Below are 25,904 nucleotides of genomic sequence, written 5' to 3' on the forward strand. Positions count from 1 at the left end.
CTCTTAAGTTTATAATTCTAGCTGATATTATAAATGGAGCATCTTCTTCCATCATATCTTCTAACTGGTTGTTGTTTGTATATTGGAAAGCTTTTGATTTTAGTAAGGCAGAAGAATATACTCAAGTAAGAATTCTCCTACTGTATGTAGATTTTCATATTTCCTTGTTTCTTTCCCCCAGGTATGCAGTAATTTTATTGTCAAATAGTGATAGTTTTGCCACCTATTATTCAACGTTAGTCTGTATTTTATTTCTTTTCCAGTTTATTTTCTTTCTTTCTTTTTTTTTTTGATTGCATCACACAGCATGTTGGGTCTTAGTTCCCTGACTGGGGATCAGACCTGTGCCCCCGCAGTGGCAGTGTGGAGTCTTAACCACTGGACTGCCAGCAAAGTCGCTCTTTTCCAGTTTATACTTCCTTTCTTTCCCTGGTCTAATGGTGCTGGCTGCTGCTTCAGTACAGTGTTGACTAGCAGTGCTGTTAGTTGTCATGCCTACTGGAGACAGGCCTCCAGTGTCTTCCCAGTAAGCATCAGGTTGGGCTTGATCTAGTTTTCCATCTTATGGTAAATACTTCTTGATGCTTGTTTTGTAAGTCAAGAACAAATGTTGAAGTTTTAATGTTTTTTCAGCATGTTTGGTGATGAATATACATTCCCTCCCGTTAGGGATATTTTGGTAAATTACATTAATAGCATAATATCTGAGTCATCTTTGAGTTTATGGACTAAACATTGCTTGACCATGATGTGCTAGAAACTGTCTGCCAAAATTGAAGTTAGGACTTCTTGCAATTGATCCTTATACTTGAGGTTAATGTATTACATACCAACTTACTTTTTCCCCCTCCTTCCCTTCTTTCCCTTGTCCCCTTTCTTCTCAGATTTAAAGGTTTGGTAGAATTCCTTGTAAAAACAGTTTGGGTCTGGGACTGATAAAGTTTCTTTACTCCCACATTATTTCATTTGTGCAAATGGTTCTCTTTAGAGCATTCATCTCTTGGTGTCAGTATTAGTAATTTTTTTTTTTTTTAGTTAGAAAGCCAACACTTTTGCTCAGCTTATTGAATTTTCCAGGACTTTGTGCAAAGTTGTTTCTTATTCCTTTTATACTTTCTGTTTATATTTCTTTTTTTCCTCTTTTTTGGCTGTGTTGGGTGTTCCTTGCTGCGTGTAGGCTTCCTCTATTTGCATCACATGGGGGCTTCTTTAGTTGTGGTGCAAGGCTTCTTGTTTCCATGTACAGGCTTCTCTAGTTTCTAATTTCATCTTTGTAAATTCTTATTTCATACTTATGTGACTTTCTCCCCTGTCCTTATTTTTCTTGCTTGGATTAACTGATGGGATATATAGGTGTTTAAAGTAAACTTTACCCTTTTTATGTAAAAAAGAAAAAAAAAGTTGAATGTAACTCTTAAATGTGCCAACTGGGGAAACGTTACTACAGGAGCATAATTTCATAACTCTAATGCTTTTTAAAAAAACTAGGCCATCGTGATAGAGTAGCACTTAGGAAACCAGAAGAAGTGCTAAGTCAGCACTTATTTTTAGCACATATCATGTATATGATAGTGGTAGCTTCATGATAAGTTCTGATTTTGTCCACCCCTTTTTTTTTTGGCCGTGCAGCTTGAAGTATCTATGTGGAATCTTAGATCCCCCACCAGGGATTGAACCCAGGTGCTTGGCTGTGAAAGTGCCAAGTCCTAATCACTGGACCACCAGGAAATTCCTTGCCCCCTTTTCTTTTTATGGTTTTATTTTATGGTACACATGAATCTAGTTCTAAAGCAGGGACACTTGTGAAACTTCTGTGTAGTGATTTTGTTTTCAGTTAGCATTGTTTTCACATTTTTGCTTTTTATCTTTACCAATCTCTCCATTTCCAACAAGACAGAAACTTCAGACCTTAAAACAACATCCAAATGACTGAGCAAACGGCAACTCCTCCTCTTAAAAGTACATCTGTTAATTTGACCATCAGATAGATAAAATATCAATAATAGGTCAGAAAACTAAGATCACGGCATCTGGTCCCATCACTTCATGGGAAATAGATGGGGAAACAGGGGAAACAGTGGCAGATTTTATTTTTCTGGGCTCCAAAATCACTGCAGATGGTGACTGCAGCCACGAAATTAAAAGACGCTTACTCCTTGGAAGGAAAGTTATGACCAACCTAGATAGAATATTCAAAAGCAGAGACGTTACTTTGCCAACAAAGGTCCGTCTAGTCAAGGCTATGGTTTTTCCAGTAGTCATGTATGGATGTGAGAGTTGGACTGTGAAGAAAGCTGAGTGCCGAAGAATGGATGCTTTTGAACTGTGGTGTTGGAGAAGACTCTTGAGAGTCCCTTGGACTGCAAGGAGATCCAACCAGTCCATTCTAAAGGAGATCAGTCCTGGGTGTTCTTTGGAAGGACTGATGTTGAAGCTGAAACTCCAGTACTTTGGCCACCTCATGCAAAGAGTTGACTCATTGGAAAAGACTCTGATGCTGGGAGGGATTGGGGGCAGGAGGAGAAGGGGACGACAGAGGATGAGATGGCTGGATGGCATCACCAACTCAATGGACGTGAGTTTGAGTGAACTCCGGGAGCTGGTGATGGACAGGGAGGCCTGGTGTGCTGCAATTCATGGGGTCACAAAGAGTCGGACACAACTGAGCAACTGAACTGAACTGAAGAGAAAGATGTTAATGTGTATGAAATCTCAGTGTTCTAATACTTATTGGTAATAATGTGGTTCTCTCAATCCTAAGTATTTCTTCTTCTAAACCATTTTAAGGGGCTTCCCTGGTGGGAAAAACTCCGCAGCAGCAAAAACTCTGTCTGTAATGCAGGAGATGTGGGTTCGATCCCTGGGTCGGGAAGATCCCCTGGAGGAGGACATGGCAACCTACTCCAGTTTTCTTGCCAGGAAAATCCCATAGACAGAGGAACCTGGCAGGCTACAGTCTATGGGGTCACAGAGTCGGACCTGACTGAAGTGATTGAGCACGCACAACTGTTTTAGGTTGTAGAGTAAGTGTGTTAACATAGATCTGTGCTTGTAGCAACAAAATAATAATGTGATTCAGATGTGGGGGCCAATCCAGGTTTTGTGGGGGCCTGATGCTTAAGACAGTTTGGAGACTCTCTTTAAGAAAAATAATACTCAAAAGTAAATGTGGGAGCTTCGAAGGGTCTATGCAGGTGAGGAAACTGAGGCTTACCCTTGTTAATGGCACGGGTATTCTGTCTTTGGCTCAGAGACCTTGAATTCATTGTACAGTCATGGCTGAGGATATAGCAGGTTATTTATTGGGACCAAAAGAGATAGAGGCTATTTTCTACAAAACTTGGCTGGGTGACAGTACAGGTTACTATACCTCGTTAATATAACAGATGTAGACAATTTTAGAATATGCCTTAGCAACAGCAATAAGCATCAGAGATGATTATCCTTTCTAAACCTTGACTGATCTGCAAGATACATGGGGCAGCTGCCTCTGCCTCAGAGAGGACTTGAAGAGGAAAGATACAGGGAGGACATCTGTGTGCTGAGTCATAAACTGGACAGAACAGCCTCCTCAGAGAACTTGAGTCTGGCCGAACTACAAACCAAGGGAGTATTAAATAGACCACTGCCCAGGGGCTGTTCTTTGTTGGACTTGTAGTGGGAAGACCTAAATAGATGTGCTCTAATCTGTAAAGATTCCTGCCCCTGTTAAAAAAAGCAACAACAAAACATTAACTTGAATTCAGGCTTCCTGGGAAAGATGATTGAGCCTAGTTCAGTTAGTGACAAGTGTGTGTCCAGATTAATGGCAGATGGTGCTAACTTATAGATTTTCCCGTATCAAAGTTCATTTCTTTCTTCAGAGGTAGAAGAGATATTAGGAAGAACTGCTACTCGAGTAGGGCTTCTGTTTAGCAAGGAAAAACTAGCTGATGTGGAGTTGATGGGGGACGATCTTAATTATGTCTTTGAGGTTTGTGAACGATCAAGTGTTGGACAGAGTAACATGGAATTTGGAAACTTAGGATATGAGGGAACATTTGGTTTCCGAGTCACAAGCTTGGTTTTTAAATCCTGGTTCTGTTCCTCTTTCTCCCCATGGCCTTGGGCAAGTTAATCACTCTGAGTCTTAATTTCCTCATCTGCAAAATGGGGATAATAGACAGTACCTCCCAGGATTCCGTCAGTGCATGTGTCAAGGGTTTAGCACACAGTCTGGCATCAGGAAGCATTCAATAAATGTCAGCTGTCTTTTAGTTCAGGAAAGAAGACAAAAATATCCATGGGAAGTGTAGGTGTGATTGTCTAGAGCCTCTAATTGAGAGGCTAAAAGCTGAAAGCTGTGGAGACTTTTTGTTTTTGGCCACACCATGTACCATACAGCATGTGGGATCTTAATTCCTTGACCAGGGATTGAACCCATGTCCCCTGAGTTGGGAGCATGGAGTCTTAACTGCTGGACCACCAGAGAAGTCCCTGTGAAGACTCTTAAAAAAAAAAACAAAAAAACCCTGAGGCATAATTAGGATACATTAAACTGTACAAATACCAGCTGTTCAACAAGATGAATTTTTACATGTTTGTAGACCAATGTGACTACCCCCCAGATTCAACTAAAAGTAGTATTCATCATCTCAAGGTTCTTGCAGGCCCCACTCTAGGAGACATCACTCATCCCTCAGTCCCTGCTGTAACCTCTCTTGATTTCTGTCATCATCATTTAGTTTTTCCCATTTATTGAAATTCACATAAATGGAATCATACTGTTCGGACTGTTTTGTATCCGTTTTTTCACCCAGCATAATGTTTGTGCAATTTCTCCATGGCATGAATCAGTGGGTTGTTTTTTTTTTTAAATTGCTGTGGACTATTTCTTTATATGGGGTTTCCCACGTGGCCCTCATTTTTAAAGAACCCATCTGTCATTGCAAATGCAGGAGACTTAAGAGACGCTGGCTCCATCCCTGGGTCAGGAAGATCCCCTGGAGGAGGAGGGCACAGCAGCCCACTCCAGTATTCTTGCCTGAAGAATCCCATGGACACAGGAGCCTGGCGGGCTACAGTCCATGGGTTCACAAAGAGTCAGACATGACTGAAGCGACTTGGCACGCGCACCTTTCTTTGCATACAAATACATACTAATTTGCTTACCTATTATTGTATTGATTGAGATTTGGGTATTTTACAGTTTTTAGCTATTAGGAATAAAGCTGCTGTGACCATTGTTGTGAACCTATTTACTTGGTTTTTTGTACACACCTTATAGCAAGATTGCCGGGTCATAGGGTAAGCAAGTGTGTTTTAACTGTTGAAAACTGCTAAGTGGTATTCCAAGATGGTTGTGCACTCTCAGAGCTGGGCCTGAGTTCCATAATCTCTTGAGTGCTTGGTATTTTGGGCTTTTTAAATTATAGCCATTGTGGTGGGTAAGTAGTAATACATATCTCGTTTTGTTTTTTTTAAAAACAGCATTTTATTAAAAACATCATTTTATTAAAAACATCATTATAAGTACTTTTCTCTCACTATGTAAAATGATGTGTTTGCTCACTTGTGTCTGACTCTGTGACCCCGTGGACTGTAGCCTGCCAGGATCCTCTGTCCATGGGATTCTCTAAGCAAGAATATTTGAGTGGGTTGCCTCCGGGTGATCTTTTCTACCCAGAGATCGAACATGCATTGTCAGGCAGATTCTTTACCACTGAGCCACCTGGGAAGCCCATGTAAAATGATCCATATGCTTAATTGAAAAATTAGACATGGAAAATGTATAAATAAGAAAATTTAAAAAAATCCCCCACATGAAATCCTGTTACTCAGAAAAGACCTAATATTTTGATGGCTTTCCTTATAATTTTTTGTCTATTCCTATGTATTTTTTAAAAGGTAGTTATTTTATTTTATTTTTTTTGGCCTCATCACATGGCACGTTGGGTCCTAGTTCCCTGACCAGGGATCAAACCTGTGCCCCCTGCATTGGACCGCCAAGGAAGTCCAGAAAATTAGTTTATTAGATTTAGGATTGGACCCTTGTGTCTGTATTTTTCTGGAGGAGGGTATGGCAGCCCACTCCAGTATTCTTGCCTGGAGAATCCCATGGACAGAGGAGCCTGTAGGCTACAGTCCATAGGTCACAAAGAGTTGGACACGACCGAAGTGACTGAGCATGTACTCACATCTGTATTTTTATAGATACCAAAGATAGTCTAATGTGCAGCCAAGGTTGCGAACTACTGAGTTAGTTCTATTTTTTTTTTCCTCTCCTTTCTGTATATTTTAGTTCCTGGCCTGGCACTCTCTCTGTAATAACTGAATAAGCAAATGAACGAGTGCTTTTGATTTAGATGAGGAAATTGAGTCCCAGCTAAATTGACTTTTCAAATGAGTTTTTAGACACATTAAAAAATATATATATCTAGTATTCATTTTTTAAAAGTAAAGAGAATAGTACAATTAATCCCATTATAGCCATCACCCAAATTCAACAAGGATTTGTTTCATCTATCCTTTTTTTTCAGTTTTTCCTTTGTGGAAGTTTTTTTTTTTTTTTCCATTAAAAGTTTAATTAGAAATGCAATATGCAAGCAATGTAGAAAATCAGCGAATACAGATAAACAATCAAAAACACTGTATTCTCACCTTAGTGAATGTCCTTCTATAGAAGTATTTTATTTTATCTTTTTTTACGAAAGTATTTTAAAACTAATCTAGATACTATGTCATTTTACCTCTAAGTACCTTAGTATGCATGCACCTCAAAAACTTCACTTTTAAAAACTATAATCCAGGTACCATTATTATACTTAACTAAGTTGATAACAGTAAACTGGATTTTAAAAGGTACTTAAGAAAGAAAGCAGTTGTCATCAGGAGCACAAAGAATTTGCTATGATAAAGCACAGTCAAATCGTCTAAATTATGTGCTGGAAATTGTATTTTGACTAACAGCCCAGTGAATTTTTTGCACGTGGTATGTCTCATGCTTAGCCTTGTCATATTACAGATAAATTATTTTGAAAAAAGGTGACAAAAAGTGGACTAGAAAGCTGTGCAGTTGCGTGACTGCATAGTTGGTGCACTGGTTAATGTGTTAATATCTGTGATGATTAATGAACTGGAGACGCACGAGGACAGACTCAGTGGTCTCTTCAGGAAACCTTGGCCTTGCCCTGCTAGCATTGCATCAGGACCTTGAACTACGCCTAAATGACTAAGCATGGGTCTTATCTCTCCAGAGCTTGGCACTGAATATTTCTGCTCTTTAATCCCAGCATCTCTGATTCACCCCACTCTCCAAAACCCAACGGCATATAGTTAGTTTTTACAGCTACTTTACCTTGGTCTCTTTAATCAAGCAGATTGCATTTATGGATCAGAAAGGATATTGGGGCAGAGGAGGGAAGAATGTAGGACCGGCTTCCTTGCTGAGACCAGAGCCCTTCAGAGCAGCTCCTCATAGCAGAAAAACAACCTTGTTACCAGGATTTGGTACTGAGACAGATAGACTCCTTCCTGCCCAATAGCTTAATAATTGGGTAGGGGGCTATAGAGTAAAGGGCTTCCCCAGTGGCTCAGTGGTAAAAGAATCTGCCTGCAATTCAGGAGGTGTGGGTTTGCTACCTGGGTCAGGAAGATCCCCTGGAGAATGGAATGGCAACCCACTCCAGTATTATTGCTAGGAAAATCCTGTGGATAGAGGAGCCTGGTGGGCTTGGCTCGCAAAGAGTCAGACATGACTGAACGACTGAATACATACACACAAATACAGAGTAAACTTTTTTTTAAAGGGAAGTAGTATTTACTTAGCCCTGTAATAGATAAATCATGAAAATAGAGGATTAACAGATACTGTCTCCTTCGATTCCTTTTTTCCCATAGTTGTGGAAACACTCAACATAAGATCTACCTTATTAACAAAATTTAAAGTGTACGTTACAGTATTGTTAACCATAGGCCATACTGTGCAGCAGGTCTCAAGTATGATTTTTCTTAAAAAATTGAAGCATAATATACACAGACAAGGGTGCAAAATTATAACTGTACAACTTGATGTATTTCCCAAAATAAATGTATCCATGAACCTCTTATCTAGATCAAGAAATGGAACATTACCCGTGCCCCAGAAAGTCCTCCTGTTGCCTCCTCTAAGTCTCTACAGGATGAGGAATTTATTTTTGTTAATTCCAAACTAGATTTAATTTTTAAATTTCTTGTGGAAATAGTGCTAAAGGAAATTTCTATTTCATGGTTCAGTTCAGTTAAATCTCTCAGTTGTGTCCGACTCTTTGTGACCCCATGGACTGCAGCATGTCAGGCTTCCCTGTCCATCATCAACTCCCAGAGCTTGCTCAAACTCATGTCCATTGAGTCTGTGATGCCATCCAACCATCTCATCCTCTGTTGTCCCCTTCTCCTCCTGACTTCAGTCTTTCCCAGCATCAGAGTCTTTTTCAATAAGTCAGTCTTCGCATCAGGTGGCCAAAGTACTGGAGGCCAAAGTACTCCAAGTACCAATTTCATGGTACTGGTACTGCATGATCTGTGATCAAGTATATTTTGAGTTAAGTAGACTTGGCTTGTATAGGATTCCAGCTCAAACAGACTAATTCACACAAAGTTTCCATGAGAGAGTGTTTTAAACTCTGAGTTTCTGACGTTTGGAATATAGCCCATTGGTAGGTTAAGGATCAGTTTCTGTACATAAGCCGGTTATATCCACTTCTGATGTGTAGTAGACCCTGATTTTCTGTAGTAATCGCTGACCCAGAAAACATACTTTACAGCTGCAAGATGGAAAAACGAGCATGACTTATAAATGGGCAGTTATTCCAAGGGTTGACTCAGCTAATTTAGAGTTAATTATATTTGAGATGGTTTTAACTTAAGCCTCCATTTTTTTTAATGGGCCTGTCATAGCTGGTATTATTTATGTACCAATGACTTGCTCGAGGCAGGGGGCACAGGAAGCTTGTGCAATTCATCTCTTGCATTAGATGGAGATAGTTGTTGTAATTTTATCTTCATCCCAAACATGAACCTTGTCGGGTTGGCTGAAGCATTTGGTGTAAGGACAAAGTTCAAATGTTTGTGGCTTTCCTTTTTTGAAGTTAACTTGTAAAACAAAAGGAAATAGCTCCTAGAATCAGGGTTTTATCAATTTAAGAATTGGGGTCACTCTGAAGGATCAGGATTAATTTATTAACAATAGTGAGGTTTCCTTAATGACAATAAAAACCCAATATTGAAACATCTGTGCTAGTTTGATACATATTTATATAGCCCTGCAATGGCACCCCACTCCAGTACTCTTGCCTGGAAATCCCATGGATGGAGGAGCCTGGTAGGCTACAGTCCATGCGGCTGCTAAGAGTCGGGCACAACTGAGCAACTTCACTTTCACTTTTTTCTTTTTTTCCCCACTTTCACTTTTCACTTTCATGCATTGGAGAAGGAAATGGCAACCCACTTCTGTGTTCTTGCCTGGAGAATCCCAGGGACAGAGGAGCCTGGTGGGCTTCCGTCTATGGGGTCGCACAGAGTCGGACACAACTGACGCGACTTAGCAGCAGCAGCAGCAGCAGCCAACCCCTGAAACTACTACTCTGATTTGATGTTTATTATTTTTATGCATATTTTCATAATTCCCCTATACATGTGAAATGAAGTGAAAGTAGCTCAGTTGTGTCTGACTGTTTGTGACCCCATGGACTATATAGTCCATGGAATTCTCCAGGCCAGAATACTGGAGTGGGTAGCCATTCCCTTCTCCAGGGGATCTTCCCAACCCAGGGATCGAACCCAGGTCTCCTGCATTGCAGGTGGATTCTTTACCAGCTGAGCCACCAGGGAAGCCCCCCCTCCCATACATGTATGTATCCTTAAATAATATAGTATCTGTTGTTTTGCATTAAGCAAACTCTAAAAATATCACCTTTCATGTATTACTGTGAATTATCTGTTTCTTATGTTTAAAAATGATCTAAGTCAGTAAATGTTTAGTTAATGAAAAAAATTATTTGTTTACTTATTTAGTTTTGGCTGTGCTGGCTCTTCGTTGCTGCGCAGTCTTTTCTCTGGTTGCAGGAGTGGGGGCTACACTCCAGATGCAGTGTGTGGGCTTCTCATTTCGGTGGCTTCTCTTGTGGAGCACAGCCTCTAGGGCATGCAGGCTTTAGTAGTTTGCACGTGGGCTCAGGAGTTGCAGCTCCTGGGCTCTAGAGCACAGGCTGAATAGTTGTGCAACAAAGACTTAGTTGCTCCTTGTCAGTGAGATCTTCCTGGCCCAGGTATCAAACCTGTGTCTCCTGCATTGGCAGGTGAATTCTTTACCACTAGCCCTACCCGGGAAGTCCTCTGAAAAAGCTTATTTTTAGAAGGGCTGGTGGCTCAGATGATAAAGAATCTGCCTGCAATGCAGAGACCTGGGTTCGATCCCTGGATCTGGAAGATCCCCTGGAGAAGGAAAAGGCAACTTGTTCCAGTATTCTTGCCTGGAGAATCCCCGTGGACAGAGGAGCCTGGTGGGCTACAGTCCATGGGGTCACAAAGAGTCAGAAATGACTGAGCGACTAAGCACACACACACTCCTGTCTCCAGTGTGTTTCATTCAGCGATTTCCCAAGTAACTGGTCACCTCTCCCCTCTAGACTTAAAAAAATCTGTACATTGGTAAATAATGAAACTCTTGTACTGCTAAATGTTGGCCATATTGGATAGAGTAACCCGTTCTGAGTGGTACTGCAGTACCTGCAGAACATGAGGGTAATTCAGTAGAACGCTGGCTTATTCTCTAATACTGATTAAACCCTTTGCAGAGATGAAGAAAGATTAAACTAGTTGGACTGCACTAAGAAGATAATCTAATGATCATTCAAGGACTTACTTTAGTGCTCTCATTCTTAAGGTGGTTAGGTATTAGCTTTGCTTTGGGCAAAATTGAAAGAAAACCCACCCCAAATCCCAAAAGTAAAATCAGAAAACTTTAATCTTTGTAAGGATACTAAACACTTTCCCAACCGCTCTCCATCCCCATTTTATAAAGGAGGACACCAAGTTAGGTGACTTATCAGTTACACCTGGACATAGAGCTACCTGGTGGTTGTCCTAATAGAATTGGACTTTGGACTTCACGTCCTCTTTATTTTCTACTCCATTATGCTGCAGTTCTTTCAGAAAAAAGAAAATGGGTATATTATAGCTGCTTCTTTGGATATACATCCAAGTTCTCCAGCAGGTAGATAACGAAGCTCCCTCCACTGTCCTCATTGATTTCCTAGGAAATGGAAAAGGGAGGAAATCAAAGGCGAACTTCTTTGAGGGAATTTAACATCTTAATTCTTGACTTTTCTAATTAAAGTTGGATGTAAATTTGTTTGTGATACGCCCCATAGGGACAGATGGATAGCCATGTCACAGTGTATGCAGCTGCTTTTTATTCTTTGAAGATCTTCTCATTTATTATTTTTATTATGTGGTTAGAACTGGGTGGTATTAGTCATTTTTTGATTTATCAAACTTACACTACTTTGAAAAATCTTTGAATTATTTTCTTTATGGAAAGTACAATTAACAGTATAAAGAGGGAAACCTAACAGCCCAGAGTAACCTCTTAATTTTTTCTTCTTGACATTTTTACTGTATATATATTTCATAGAGTTGAGTAAACCAGAGTTTTAGATCCTGACTTTTTTCACTTAACATTATAGGTTTTTTGTTTTTTGTTTTTAAAGGATGCACTATATTGCGTTGTCTGGATCGATTATAATGGAAAATGCTACAGTAAACACTCTTGCCTGCATTTCTGATTATTTTCTTGTCACAGTTTCCTAGAATTGGAATTATAATCATCAGCAAAACTATTTTTAGTCTCTTTATGCCAAACAGATTTTGACAAGATTGCTCCTTAACTGACTACCTTAAACCAAGTGTTCAGAGTTAAGCGGCACAAGTCATAGGACAGACTGACATCATGATTCACTGAAAATAATCCAGTTCCATCCTCATACAAATTGAGTATGAGAATACCTGTGTCATTTCTGTCTGAATTTTATCATTAAACAAACATGCTGCTGATTTGATCATGTGAATAGGCCACTGTGTCTGATTCACATTTCTTTGATGACTAAAAAAGGCATTGAATATTTATTAACTATTTATGTTGTTTCTTTGAATTCAGTCCATGAACTTTGCTTACTTTCTGGCTTTATAGTTTTTCACTGGGGGAAATATAAACCTTTGTTTCTACGTGATCTAGGTCTATACTCGGGGGAGAATTTGTTTCTGTGAGTTCTTTTGCTGATGATACATAGGGATGAATGCAAGCAAGAGGGATACTGAGGACGAGATTCCTCTGTAATGAACTGAAATCATCGGATAGAAGCCATTTCACGCCGACTCAGTGATTTTACCTCGTTTCTCACTGCAGTTGCTCGTCCTTTATTTCTGAAATCTGCTTCATGTTACCCAGTAGATGTATTTGTCTTCTGCATAAAGTAGCCTTTTTGATCACTTGTTCTTCTGTCCGATGGTGTTTTCTCATGTCCTGATGCTTTCTTTTAAGGTATTATCCAAAGAGATGAGTCACCCATGGAAAAAGGGCTGTCTGGTCTGCGAGGAAGGGACTTTGAGCTGTCTGACGTGTTTTATTTCTCCAAGAAGGGGTTGGAAGCCATTGTGGAAGACGAAGTGACCCAGAGGTTCTCCTCAGAGGAGCTAGTGTCATGGAACCTCCTCACAAGGACCAATGTGAATTTCCAGTACGTCAGTCCGCGGCTCACCACGGTGTGGGTGCTGGGCGTCATCGTGCGCTACTGTGTTCTCCTGCCTCTGAGGTGCGTCTCCCCGCTGGCAACTACAGCTAGTCCAGCTTTCGTTTTATGTACTTAGGATTTTTTTTTTTGAGGTGTACCATTTTAAAGTCTTTATGGAATTTGTTACAATATTGCTTCTACTTTATGGGTTGTTTTTTTTTTTTTGACCATGGGGCATGTGGGATATTAGCTTCCTGACCAGGGATGGAACCTGCACACCCTGCATTGGAAAGCGAAGTCTTAACTGCCGGACCATCAGGGAAGTCCCCCAGCTTTTTTTTTTTAAATTATGTATGTAGTGATCACACGAGAGTATATTAATGGCAGTAATCCCACCCCTTCCCGTTTATTAGTAGAAAACACCATTGAATGTGACCTCCACAAAGACATATTATCTCTTCTCTCATATCTTCCCCAGATGAAAGTATATATTCAGAATCCAGTATATATCCATCTGGATCCATGTCACTTTTTTAGTCATAGATAATTTGAGGATGGATTTTCATTGTTGTTGAGTCGCAAAGTTGTGTCCCACTTTTGCGACCCCATGGACTATAGCCTGCCAGGCTCCTCTGTTCCTGGGATTTCCCAGGCAAGATTACTGGAGTGGGTTGCCATTTCCTCCTCCAGGGCATCTTCCCGACCCAGGGATCGAACCCATGTCTCCACTGAGCCACCCGGGAAGCCCCGAGGATGGATAGAAAAGGGAAGTTAGAAAAAAGAAGGGAAAATAGGTACATTTTCGTGTCCACCAGAGTATCATCCAAACTGTGACTGCCTCTCTTCCCTGGTCTGCAGCGGTTCATAACTGCACAGGAGAGGAAAAAATTCCTGAGAGTGGTTGCCACATGGGAGAGAGAATTTGTTCCACTTCGATCTCTCTTTTTTTATATTAAAAGTTCACCAGTTGGGTCCACTTTGGTTCTAAGTTAGTGTGCCTCCTTATGAGGAGTTAGCCTCAAAGCCCAGTTTACTGGAGCCACAGCGTGGAGCATAAGTAGAAAAAGTGATGAAGCAGGACAAGCTGGGCAGCGGGAGGAAGTGGCTGAGATCTCTTTAGTGTGATGGTAACAGGTAGAAATGCGGCTGCCAGGCATGACATGTTGCTGATGATCTTGCTTCATTCCCCTAGATGTAGCCTTGGTGTGCTCCCAATAGGGCTTTCCAGGCAGTTGCTACCAGCCAACTAAAATTGGCACGTGAGTTGAAATGTCTTTACCACCCCTAGGGTGGCCTATCCTTGCCTCACTCGGATTTATTACAAGGAAAGAGGTTGCTTAAGTGTAGGCAAAGGCACATTTCTACCAAGCTGTTTCTCTTTTCTTGTCCTCATGTTGCCAGTGTCTAGATGGTGGGGGTAGGAGGGAGGGGAAGGGAGAAAGAAAAATTAGATGGTGGGGGTATCTTTGGGGAATCATTTCAGCCGTGATAACAGAGTGAAACTCGAACATACTTGCTTGAACATTAAGTCAGTGTTCCCAAAGTGGGGTTTGGTGTGGAAAAAGGAAATGGTTCTGCTTTGAGCTTCCCTGGTAGCTCAGTGGTGAAGAATCCACCTGCCAGTGCAGGAGACATAGGTTCGATCCCTGAGCCACGAGGATCCCACATGCTTTGGAGGAACTAAGCCCTTGAGCCACAGCTACTGAGCCTGTGCTCTAGAGCTGGGGACCTGCATCTGCTTAGCCCATATACGCCAACGACTAAAGCCTATGTGCACCCAGGAGCCCATGTTCTGCAACGAGAAGCTACTGCAGTGAGGAGCCTGCGTATCACAACTAGAGTAAACCCGCGCATCAAAGAAGACCCAGCACAACCAAAAAAAAAAAAAGTTCAACTTTTATGTATTGGAAGTTTCTAGTCTGTTTATAATTAGCACCTTCCATTGATATTATTTTATTCTTATAAGGAAATGAAATTTCAGTAAAGTTGAGTAATATATAGATGAGCTCTTATATCTTCACTTGGTCCATTAGTCAGGCACTGTATCCAAGCAACCTGAAGAAAGACTGAGGATTTTACAGTCCAGGGCACTTGAGATTCTCTCCCATGTTGGTTAGCTTCCACTTGCTGGAGGAGCCCACCAAATAGTGATATGATTCTGCTATCTAGTTTAAATTTATACTCGTAAAATAGGTACATGACATACAAGATTCTTGCAAATAAACCACAGATTTAGGATAATCCAGTAATGTAAGCACCCAATAAAAGAAGAAAATGGCAGAATTGAAGCTCCTCCTCTTAGTACGTACTCTTCATGTGAAAGAATTCCTTTGCAAGTACTTTTTAGAAGAAGCAGTTTGAAGGACTTGTGGACACAGTGGGGGAAGGAGAGAGTGGGACAAATTGAGAGAGCAATGTTGACATAGTTTATAGAATAGCTAGCTAGTGGGAAGCTGCTCTGTAGCACAGGGAGCTCAGTTTGATGCTCTGTGATGGCCTAGAGGGGTGGGATGGGCGTCGGGGACTGGGAGAGAGGCTCAAGAGGGGATATATGTGTACTTAGAGCTGATTCACATTGTTGTACAGCAGAAACCAGCACAACATTGTAAAGCAATTATACTCCAATTAAAAAAAAGTAGTTTCTACAAAGTGAGCATTTAAAACACAGATTGTGCTAAAATTGATTGCGTTGATGGTGGTATAACTCTGTGAATGTGCCGAAAACCATTGAATTGCCACTCTAAGTAGGTGAATTGTTTGACATGTGAATTGTATCTCACTAAAGTTCTTCAGCAAAACAGATTGTGCCAGAAAACTCTGTCATCTGTGAGAACTTTCACGTTGGCTCACTGACACTGGAAGACAGAATTTTCCATTAATTAACGAATTAAAATGTTCAGTAGTTTTGAACCCAGCTGTTAAGCATGTTAAAATATATGACCTCTTCTGATTTAATGTGTTAGGAGCAATTGATTCATTATGCAAGATGGCAGTATTTTAAAACGTGTGTAATTGATAGATGAGATTAAGCAGTCCTTTAGTTATTGCATTAGTGGCTGACATGAAAATATGGTGTCCAAAGAAAATGAAACAGACCTTCAAACTGCTGTCTCAAAAGGTGTTAAACCAAGACTTTAACAAGGTTTAAAACCTTAACAAAGAATTTATAAGGAAGTCCTATTTACCTCGAAAGATTTAACATCTCAGCCTTTTCTTTTCGAGTGATTCTATTTACATTTCTAAAAATAACTGTTTTCTTTTTGAAGTGATTGGCCCAGATATTACAAGCACTTTTTAAAAATTAGAAAGTGTCTGTTGAGATGAGAGGTCCTGTCTATCACCTTGTTTACTAACTTCTGAGCTATTTAGAACCTCACGAAGGTACAGCAGTTAAATTTGCATGGAAAATATAATGTGCTGTTCTTATTATGAAGGAAACTTTACTTGCCATTTGCTATACCTTTTAAATTTCTTTGAGGAAAATTTGAATTTTTCCCTTCTGTCCCCATGATTAAAAAATACCCTGATGCTGGGAAAGATTGAAGGCAGCAGGAGAATGGGACAATAGAGGATGAGATGGTTGGATGGTATCACTGACTCAATAGGCATGAGTTTGAGTAAACTCTGGGAGTTGGTGATGGACAGGGAGGCCTGGCGTGCTGCAGTCCATGGGGTCGCAAAGAGTTGGAAATGACTGAGTGACTGAACTGAACTGAACTTAGAAAATACAGGAAAACAAGTTATTTTTAGAGCTTTGCAAGATATTTTCTTTTATAGCCTCACCAGGCCACACCAGAATAACTACTTTCAACCTAAAATGACTTCTTTATACATTATGTGAAAGGAAAAAAAAGTGAAAGTGTTAGTCACTCAGTCCTGTCCAACTCTTTGCCCCCCCTGAACTGTAGCCCACCAGGCTCCTATGAACCGGGATTGTCCAGACAATAATACTGGAGTGGGTTGCCATCCCCTTCTCCAGGGGATCTTCCTGACTCAGGGATCGAACTTGGGCCTCCTGCATTGCAGGCAGATTCTTTACCATCTGAGCCACCAGGGAAGATTTATACACTGTTATGAGTGACATATGGATACCATGTGTAAACTGGATACTAGTGGGAGGAACAGGGAACTCAGCTCAGTGCTTTGTGATGACCTAGAGGGGTGGGAGGAAGGCTCAAGAGGAAGGGGATAAAGGTATACTTATAGCTGATTCACTTTGTTATAGAGCAGAAACTAACACAACATTGTAAAACAATTATACTCTAATAAAAAACTTTTAAATTAAAATATGAATATATTTTTTTAAATTAAAAAAAAAAAAACAACTTCGGAAAAGCAGAAGAGCAAGATTTTATTCTCTCCACTAGCCCGATTAACCCTTTGATAATTGCATAGACTAAATGTGGCAGTTTTGTGAACAAATTTCCAGGTCTGGTCTATACATCTGTAGGCTGGTTATGTGCTTGCTGTTTTTTTTTGAAAATGGTATCAAACCCTACACAGTATTTTGAAAGTTAATGCTGTTTTTTTTCCTCTCAAAATGTACCAAGAACTGTTCTTCTGTGTCAGAATCTATAGATTTGCATGATTCTTTGAATGACTGCATCATATTCTGTGGCATGAATGCTCCACAACTTACTTGTGGTTTTGTTATTCTTGAATTTTATGTTCCTTCTCTTTTCCCCCTGCTGTTCAACTAGCTTTTGCATTACCTTTTCTTTTCTCTTTCAGACTTACCTTGGCTGTCATTGGGATCAGTTTGTTTGTTATAGGAACCACCCTGGTTGGACAGCTGCCCAGAAACAGGTGAAATGTTTTTTTGTTTTTTTTTCCTCCTAGCCATTTAATAGGATTGTCCCTTTTCTTTCTTTTTACATTAAAAAAAATTTTTCTGGCCATGCTGCCTGGCATGGGGGATCTTAGTTCCCTGAACAGGGATTGAACCTGTGCCCCTGCCTTGAAAGTGTGGTGTCTTAACCACTGGACCACCAGGGAAGTCCTGGATTGTCCCTTTTCTTAGCTGTGTCCACAAAGAGAATATTTGTGTGATTCCTGTGTACTGCCTCAAATTTATGGCCTTCAGTTCAGTTCAGTTCAGTCGCTCAGTTGTGTCCGACTCTTTGCAACCCCATGAACTGCAGCATGCCAGGCCTCCCTGTCCATTGCCAACTCCTGGAGTTCACTCAAACTCACGTCCATCGAGTCAGTGATGCCATCCAGCCATCTCATCCTCTGTCGTCCCCTTCTCCTCCTGCCCCCCAATCCCTCCCAGCATCAGAGTCTTTTCTAATGAGTCAACTCTTCGCATGAGGTGGCCAAAGTACCAGAGTTTCAGCTTTAGCATCATTCCTTCCAAAGAACACCCAGAACTGATCTCCTTTAGGATGGATTGGTTGGATCTCCTTGCAGTCCAAGGGACTCTCAAGAGTCTTCTCCAACACCACAGTTCAAAAACATCACTTCTTTGGCACTCAGCTTTCTTCACAGTCCAACTCTCACATCCATATGTGACCACTGGAAAAACCATAGCCTTGACTAGATGGACCTTTGTTGGCAATGTCTCTGCTTTTGAATATGCTATCTAGGTTGGTCATAACTTTCCTTCCAAGGAGTAAGTGTCTTTAAATTTCATGGCTGCAATCACCATCTGCAGTGATTTTGGAGCCCAAAAAAATAAAGTCTGGCACTGTTTCCCCAACTATTTGCCATGAAGTGATGGGACCAGATGGCTTGATCTTTGTTTTCTGAATGTTGAGCTTTAAGCCAACTTTTTCACTCTCCACTTTCACTTTCATCAAGAGGCTTTTTAGTTCCTTTTCACTTTCTGCCATAAGGGTGGTATCATCTGCATATCTGAAGTTATTGCTGTTTCTCCCAGCAATCTTGATTCCAGCTTGTGCTTCTTCCAGTCCAGCGTTTCTCATGATGTACTCTGCATAGAAGTAAATAAGCAGGGTGACAATATACAGCCTTGATGTACTCCTTTTCCTATTTGGAACCAGTCTGTTGTTCCATGTCCAGTTCTAACTGTTGCTTTCTGACCTGCATATAGGTTTCTCAAGAGGCAGGTCAGGTGGTCTGGTATTCCCATCTCTTTCAGAATTTCCCACAGTTTATTGTGATCCACACAGTCAAAGGCTTTGGCAGAGTCAATAAAGCAGAAATAGATGTTTTTATGGAACTCTCTTGCTTTTTCCATGATCCAGTGGATGTTGGCAATTTGATCTCTGGTTCCTCTGCCTTTTCTAAAACCAGCTTGAACATCAGGAAGTTCACAGTTCACGTATTGCTGAAGCCTGGCTTGGAGAATTTTGAGCATTACTTTACTAGTGTGTGAGATAAGTGCAATTGTGCAGTAGTTTGAGCATTCTTTGGCATTGCCTTTCTTTGGGATTGGAATGAAAACTGACCTTTTCCAGTCCTGTGGCCACTGCTGAGTTTTCCAAATTTGCTGGCATATTGAGTGCAGCACTTTCACAGCATCATCTTTCAGGATTTGAAAGAGCTCAATTGGAATTCCATCACATTCACTAGCTTTGTTCGTAGTAATGGTTTCTGAGGCCCACTTGACTTCACATTCCAGTATATCTGGCTGTAGGTCAGTGATCACACCATCGTGATTATCTGGGTCATGAAGATCTTTTTTGTACAGTTCTTCTGTGTATTCTTGCCACCTCTTCTTAATATCTTCTGCTTCTGTTAGGTCCATACCATTTCTGTCCTTTATCGAGCCCATCTTTGCATGAAATGTTCCCTTGGTATCTCTAATTTTCCTGAAGAGATCCCTAGTCTTTCCCATTCTGTTGTTTTCCTCTATTTCTTTGCATTGATCGCTGAGGAGGGCTTTCTTATCTCTTCTTGCTATTCTTTGAAACTCTGCATTCAGATGCTTATATCTTTCCTTTTCTCCTTTGCTTTTCACTTCTCTTCTTTTCACAGCTATTTGTAAGGCCTCCCCAGACAGCCATTTTGCTTTTTTACATTTCTTTTCCATGGGGATGGTCTTGATCCCTGTCTCCTGTACAATGTCACGAACCTCCGTCCGTAGTTCATCAGGCCCTCTGTCTATCAGATCTAGTCCCTTAAGTCTATTTCTCACTTCCACTGTATAATCATAAGGGATTTGATTTAGGTCATACATGAATGGTCTAGTGGTTTTCCCTACTTTCTTCAATTTCAGTCTGAATTTGGCAATAAGGGGTTCATGATCTAAGCCACAGTCAGCTCCTGGTCTTGTTTTTGCTGACTGTATAGAACTTCTCCATCTTTGGCTGCAAAGAATATAATCAGTCTGATTTTGGTGTTGACCATCTAGTGATGTCCATGTGTAGAGTCTTCTCTTGTGTTTTTGGAAGAGGGTGTTTGCTATGACCAGTGCATTTTCTTGGCAAAAGTCTATTAGTCTTTGCCCTGCTTCATTCCCTATTCCAAGGCCAAATTTGCCTGTTACTCCAGGTGTTTATTGACTTCCTACTTTTGCATTCCAGTCCCGTATAATGAAAAGGACATCTTTTTTGTATGTTAGTTCTAAAAGGTCTTGTAGGTCTTCATAGAACCGTTCAACTTCAGCTTCTTCGGTGTTACTGGTATGGCCTTAGCACATGTATTAAAATGCTGCTCACTTCATCTTAAGAGTCTCTATGTGATTTTCCATCATGCTTGCATTCAAATTGACAGAAGTTGCTCTTACAAAAGAGAAAGTGAAGAGGAGGAGGGAGAAAATAGACTGAGGGACTCAAGGAACACGAGAGACTCTTGTAGGATCGTCAGACTTGTGAGGCCAAGATCATAGTTGCCTCAGCTTATCTTGGTCAAGGATTTGTCACGATGGGAACCATCCTCCATTAGAGTTTTGTCCTAACTGCCTCAGTGGGACCTTGAGAATTGAACTGTGCTCGTATTTCAGAACATAGTATGCTTCTGTGGAAGGAACACCCTGGAGCTTTGTGTTGTTTCATAGGAGAGCCCGGAGCTGCACAATAAAACGTTTTCTGTCTCTTTCAGTCTCAAAAACTTCCTGAGTGAAGTGGTCCACCTGACTTGCTGCCGCATCTGTGTTCGTGCCCTCTCTGGAACCATTCACTATCATAACAGGTGAGTGTGTACCGCTTTCGTGCCTGCTTCCTCAGGTCAGTCTCGCATGTGATTGTCAGGAGTGGGTGGGGGAAAACAAGGGAAGGAAGAGTACTTCCGGAGTGTTCATCTCTACCGTGTAGAGCGTCACAGACATAACAATGCACCTGAACACTTCCGAAAGCAGTCCAGGGACTTCCCTGGTGGTCCAGTGGTTAAGAATCCACCTTCTAATGCATGGACGGGGCTTCAGTCCCTGGTGAACTAGGATCTCGCATCCCGCAGGGCAACTAAGCCCGCACATCACAACTAGAGAAGCCCAAGTGCTGTAACAAAGACCCAGCACAGCGCCTTCCCTTCCCCTCAAAAAAGCAATCCATTTGCAGAAAGTGAAAGTGAAGTCACTCAGTCTGACTCTTTGCGACCCCATGGACTGTAGCCTACCAGGCTCCTCCCTCCATGGGATTCTCCAGGCAATACTAGAGTGGGTTGCCATTTCCTTCTCCAGGGGATCTTCTGGACCCAGGGATCGAACCCGGGTCTCCTGCTTTGCAGGCAGACGCTTTAACCTCTAAGTCACCAGGGAAGCCCCATGGCACATGATGATAAACATGTAATGACACCTAATAATTGGGCGTTTATGGTGTGCAGGCCTGGCCTGTGATTCTTTCTCCTAGGTCATCTCTAAGAGAAGCGCTATTATACCGTTTTACAGGCGAAGAAGTGGAAGCTCCAGGATTGGTTGTTTAGGGTCATATGCCTAATAAATGTCAGAGTTAGGTTTAGAATGGGGTTAATTAAAAATTTTTTTTAAATGTTGAAGGTGATAAGGCTGTAGAATGGTGGAAAGAAGGCTAGACTTGGAATTCTGATGCTGGTTTCTAGTCTCAGCCCTGCCAGCTTCTAAAATCCCAACACTGAGCTGAAAACAGAACCTAGCTTTCTGCTTCCCTCACCCCTTCATCAGGGAGGAGAAAGGTGGTAAATGAAGTCATTAGCCACATGAAGTTTGTTTTGATTGTTTTTGAATTGCTTTTCTGTAAATTCAGTTTTTTTATACTTAATATCATTAGCTTAAAAATTCTAGGACAAACATCTCTTTTCTACTGACTAGATCTTTTTTTTAAATTAAAAAAGAATTTATCTTGTAAAAGTTACTTTCTACTTACAGTTATTACAAAATGTTGGCTATATTCCCCTTGTTGTACATTACATCCTTGAGCTTATCTTACACCTAAAAATTTGTACCCTCCACTCCCTCACCCCCGTATTGGCCCTCCCCCGCGCCCCGCGCCCCCCCCCCCCGCCCCCCCCCCCCCCCCCCCGCCTTTCACTTATAACCATTGGTTTGTTCTCTTTATCTGTGTGACTGGATCTTTCTCTCTAATTTGTAGAAGGAAAACATTTCATCATTTGGCTTTGCCATGTGTTACCAACTTAAAAGCCCTCTTAAATTTCTAAAATTACATGACTTTTGTGATTGGGCTGTAAGTTTTGGGGTGAGAATGAGAAGAAAATGATTTGGTAAAAGTGTGACAAAGGAAACACCTTCTTCAGAAATGAAATGAAAGTGAAGTGTTAGTCACTCAGTCATGTCTTACTCTGCAATCCCATGGACTGTGGCCAACCAGGCTCCTCTGTCCATGGAAATCTGCAGGCAAGAATATTGGAGTGAATTGCCATGCCCTCCTCCAGGGGATCTTCCTGACCCAGGGATCAAACCCTCGTCTCCTGCATTGCAGGCATATTCTTTACTGTCTGAGCCATCAGGGAAGCCCCTTCTTTGGAAAAAGTGCTTTAATTACATAGAGAGTTGTTCACAACTTGTTGTAGAATTGCTTCTAATTTTAAGGAAAACATGCTGAAGTTATGCATTTTGTTCCCTTTCTTCTCTGTTTAGGCTCAAAGAAAACTACTTTGCTTCAATAGTGTCAAATTCTGCTTAAACTTTGGAACAGAGGTTAGCAAACTAAACTATGAGCCTGTAGGCCGAATGTGGGCCGTCCTCTGGATTTTGTAAATAAAGTTTTATTGGAACACAGCCATGCTCATTCATTTATGTATTATCTATACCTGCCATTGTGCCAAAACAGCAGAGTCCAGGAGTTTTGACTGGGATTGGCTGGCTTGCAAACCCTAAAGTATTTACTGTCTGGGCTTCCATAGGAAAAGTTTGCCAACTTCTGCTTTAGGGGGATAAAGCAAAGGAAACTACAGTACATTTACTCTGGATCACTCTGAAGCAACTGAAAGTGATATTTATGAAGATTGAAATAATATAAAAATACTTAGGATAAAATAAGGAAAGCTTACATATCACAAAGTTTATTAAAGTGATGGAATCTTTGTATTGATAATTCAGTCTAATATTTAAATTTTTTTTTCATTCTAAAAGGACAATATGATCATTACAGAAAAGCAATATAAATATATGTAAAGGAAAAATTGTGGGCCCCCCTCCTCGTATACTCTTACCCCCCTCCCATCATACTGCCTAGAGACAACCCTTTTAAGATGAACCCATATATTTGAAAGTTTCTTTTTTTTTTTTAGTGTACTTTAAAAAACAAAATAGCATGAATTTCTCCAGGTGTATTGTGAGTTAGTTGCTCAGTTGTGTCTGACTCTGCGACTCCACAGACGGTAGCCCACCAGGCTCCTCTGTCCATGGAATTCTCCAGGCAAGAACACTGGAGTGGGTAGCCATTTACTTCTCCGGGGGATCTTCCTGACCCAGGGATCACACCCGCGTCTCTTGCATTGCAGGTGGATTCTTTATCATCTGAGCTACCGTGGAAGTTGCTGTTTTGCAAAATAGTGGCCGTTTTTCAATGTTTAGTATTAACCGCTGTATGTAATTGCAGGCAGTACAGGCCCCAGAAAGGAGGCATTTGTGTTGCCAACCATACGTCCCCAATCGATGTTTTGATCTTGACAACGGATGGGTGCTATACTATGGTAAGAACAGCTCACTGGTATTTCAAGTACTTGCATGTTCCGTGGATTAGTCAGACTTTTATTTTATTTTGGCACAAATTAGAAAGTTAGTTTTATATTAGAAAGTGACTGGGTTATACTATATAAGTAAGTCTATAAATTATTAATGCCTAGTCACTTCAGTCAAGTCTGACTCTTTGTGACCCCATAGACTGTAGCCTGCCAGGCCTCTCTGTCCATGGGGATTCTCCAGGCAAGAATACTGGAGTGGGTTGCCATGCCTTCTTTCAGGGGATCTTCCCAACCCAGGGATCGAACCCAGATCTCCTGAATAGTAGGCTGATTCTTTACCGTCTGAGCCACCAGGGAAACCCATAAATTACTAATATATTTACATACATTAATAATGTATTTGCATTATTTATATTATTAATATATAATTACACGAGGAATATATAGTGCAAGAAAAAGAAAGAAAATAGTCATTATATTTAAGGTAGTAAGAGATTAATGTACTGAAATATAGACACGCTTAAGCATGACTAGTCTTTATAAAGTTGACTCCATCTTGCTTCTAGAATCCCTGCAGTGTTTAATGACACTTTAAGACGTTAAAGTCATCCTCTTTAGAGCTGTACAAATCCCTCACCAGCCAATTAGTTCTTTCTCCCTTAAGGGAGTCATATGCAATTAAAAAAGAAAAAAAAAACCTGGCTCTTTAGTGAAGATCAAGCAAGAAAGGCTAATATTTATACCACATTTCCTTTGTCAGTTCTTTCTGACAGCCCCCAAAGAAAAGACAAAGCTTACTAAAATCAAATACCTCTAAAGACCTTTTTGTGGCATTTCTTGCATTTTTTTCAAATCTAAGGTGTTTCAAGTCAGTGGGTGTTTTCTGTCACCCTGAAGAAACTTGTCAAGATTTCCTTCCTCTCTTTCCTGTGCGTGTCAGGTTAAATTTGGAGAATCTCTGAAGGCGTTCTTTCCTGCATGGTGGTAACTATGCCCCAAGCTGGTGTGTGAAATAGAAAGATGGCACAGGGATCCTGAGGTGTGCTTGGTCACTATGCTGTGTCTGACTCTGCGACCTCATGAACTGTAGCCCGCCAGACTCCTCTGTCCATAGAATTCTCCAGGCAAGAATACTGGAGTGGGTTGCCATGCCCTCCTCCAAGGGATCTTCCCAACTCAGGGATTGAACCCAGGTCTCCTGAATTGCAGGCGGATTCTTTACCACCTGAGCCATCAGGGAAGCCCGGGATCCTGAGGAGGGGAGTTTCTTTTCATATCTCATGTTGGTGACTTGGGCTTCACACAGAGAACAGATGGATTTTTTAAATTTCACTCGTCAGCTCCAGTAACTGATAGTAGGGGTTTGGTGTGTTTTTCTATGAAAGCATTTGAAGGGAATCTTTATTTTATTTATTTATTTAGAGATATAGTTGATGTACAATATTATATAAGTTTCAGGCTTACACTATAGTGATTCACAGTTTTTTAAAGGTTATACTCCATTTATAGTTGTAAAGTATTGGCTATATTCCCTGTGTTGTGCAATATGTCCTTGTAGCTTATTTATTTTCTAGATGGTAGTTTTGTACCTCTTAGTCTCCTGCTCCTATGATGGATAGTCATGGTCTGGTGTGCTTTCCTGGGAAGGCAACTGAAGTGTCTGTAGGCCACTGTGGAGTCCTGGTAGTTTGATTGCCTGTGGGTTATACATTCATTGAAGGGGGTGTGAAGGCCTTTGTAAAAACTATTTTTTTATTGGCAGATATTGTCTAAAATATAAGTTCAGATATATAACTCTTGGACAACTACATTTTAACAAGTTATACATTTCTCTAAGTTGTGGAGCTCTTCCTGAATCTAAGGAAGCTTTAACCACCTCTCTGAAAAGACTTATGGGAATTGGTAGTTCTTGACATTTATTAGGTTAGCAATCAGTTAATATTTATGTATCCTTTTTTTTTTTTTCAGAAAAACAATAGCATGCATTTGCTTTATACCAAGAAATATTTTTATGTAGTTCCAATATGTTTATGGATTCCAAAAAGCCCATCCAGAGACCCTCATGTTAACAGTCCTTGATAGACCCCATCCAACTCTGGGTGTATATAATAATTCCTTGCATTTAAGTGGACA

General features: G+C 40.8%; 2 protein-coding genes across 5 annotated transcripts in view; one reads left to right on the forward strand and one right to left on the reverse strand.

Moving 5' to 3' along the window:
- The window catches only part of ABRAXAS1 (abraxas 1, BRCA1 A complex subunit), a 257,244-nt gene that overhangs the window by 82,319 nt on the left and 149,021 nt on the right, over positions 1-25,904 (reverse strand). The gene's annotated exons all lie outside the window — the stretch shown is intronic.
- The window catches only part of GPAT3 (glycerol-3-phosphate acyltransferase 3), a 69,864-nt gene that overhangs the window by 24,830 nt on the left and 19,130 nt on the right, over positions 1-25,904 (forward strand). For all 4 annotated transcript variants that reach the window (XM_055588969.1, XM_055588971.1, XM_055588970.1 and 1 more), the window contains exons 4-7: positions 12,560-12,830; positions 17,481-17,555; positions 20,754-20,843; positions 23,687-23,780. In XM_055588969.1, the coding sequence (XP_055444944.1) occupies positions 12,560-12,830; positions 17,481-17,555; positions 20,754-20,843; positions 23,687-23,780 (530 nt within the window). The remainder of the gene's footprint in view (positions 1-12,559; positions 12,831-17,480; positions 17,556-20,753; positions 20,844-23,686; positions 23,781-25,904) is intronic.

The sequence above is a fragment of the Bubalus kerabau genome, chromosome 7, assembly GCF_029407905.1.
Source record: "Bubalus kerabau isolate K-KA32 ecotype Philippines breed swamp buffalo chromosome 7, PCC_UOA_SB_1v2, whole genome shotgun sequence".
In the NCBI taxonomy this organism is placed as follows: Eukaryota; Metazoa; Chordata; class Mammalia; order Artiodactyla; family Bovidae; genus Bubalus; species Bubalus kerabau.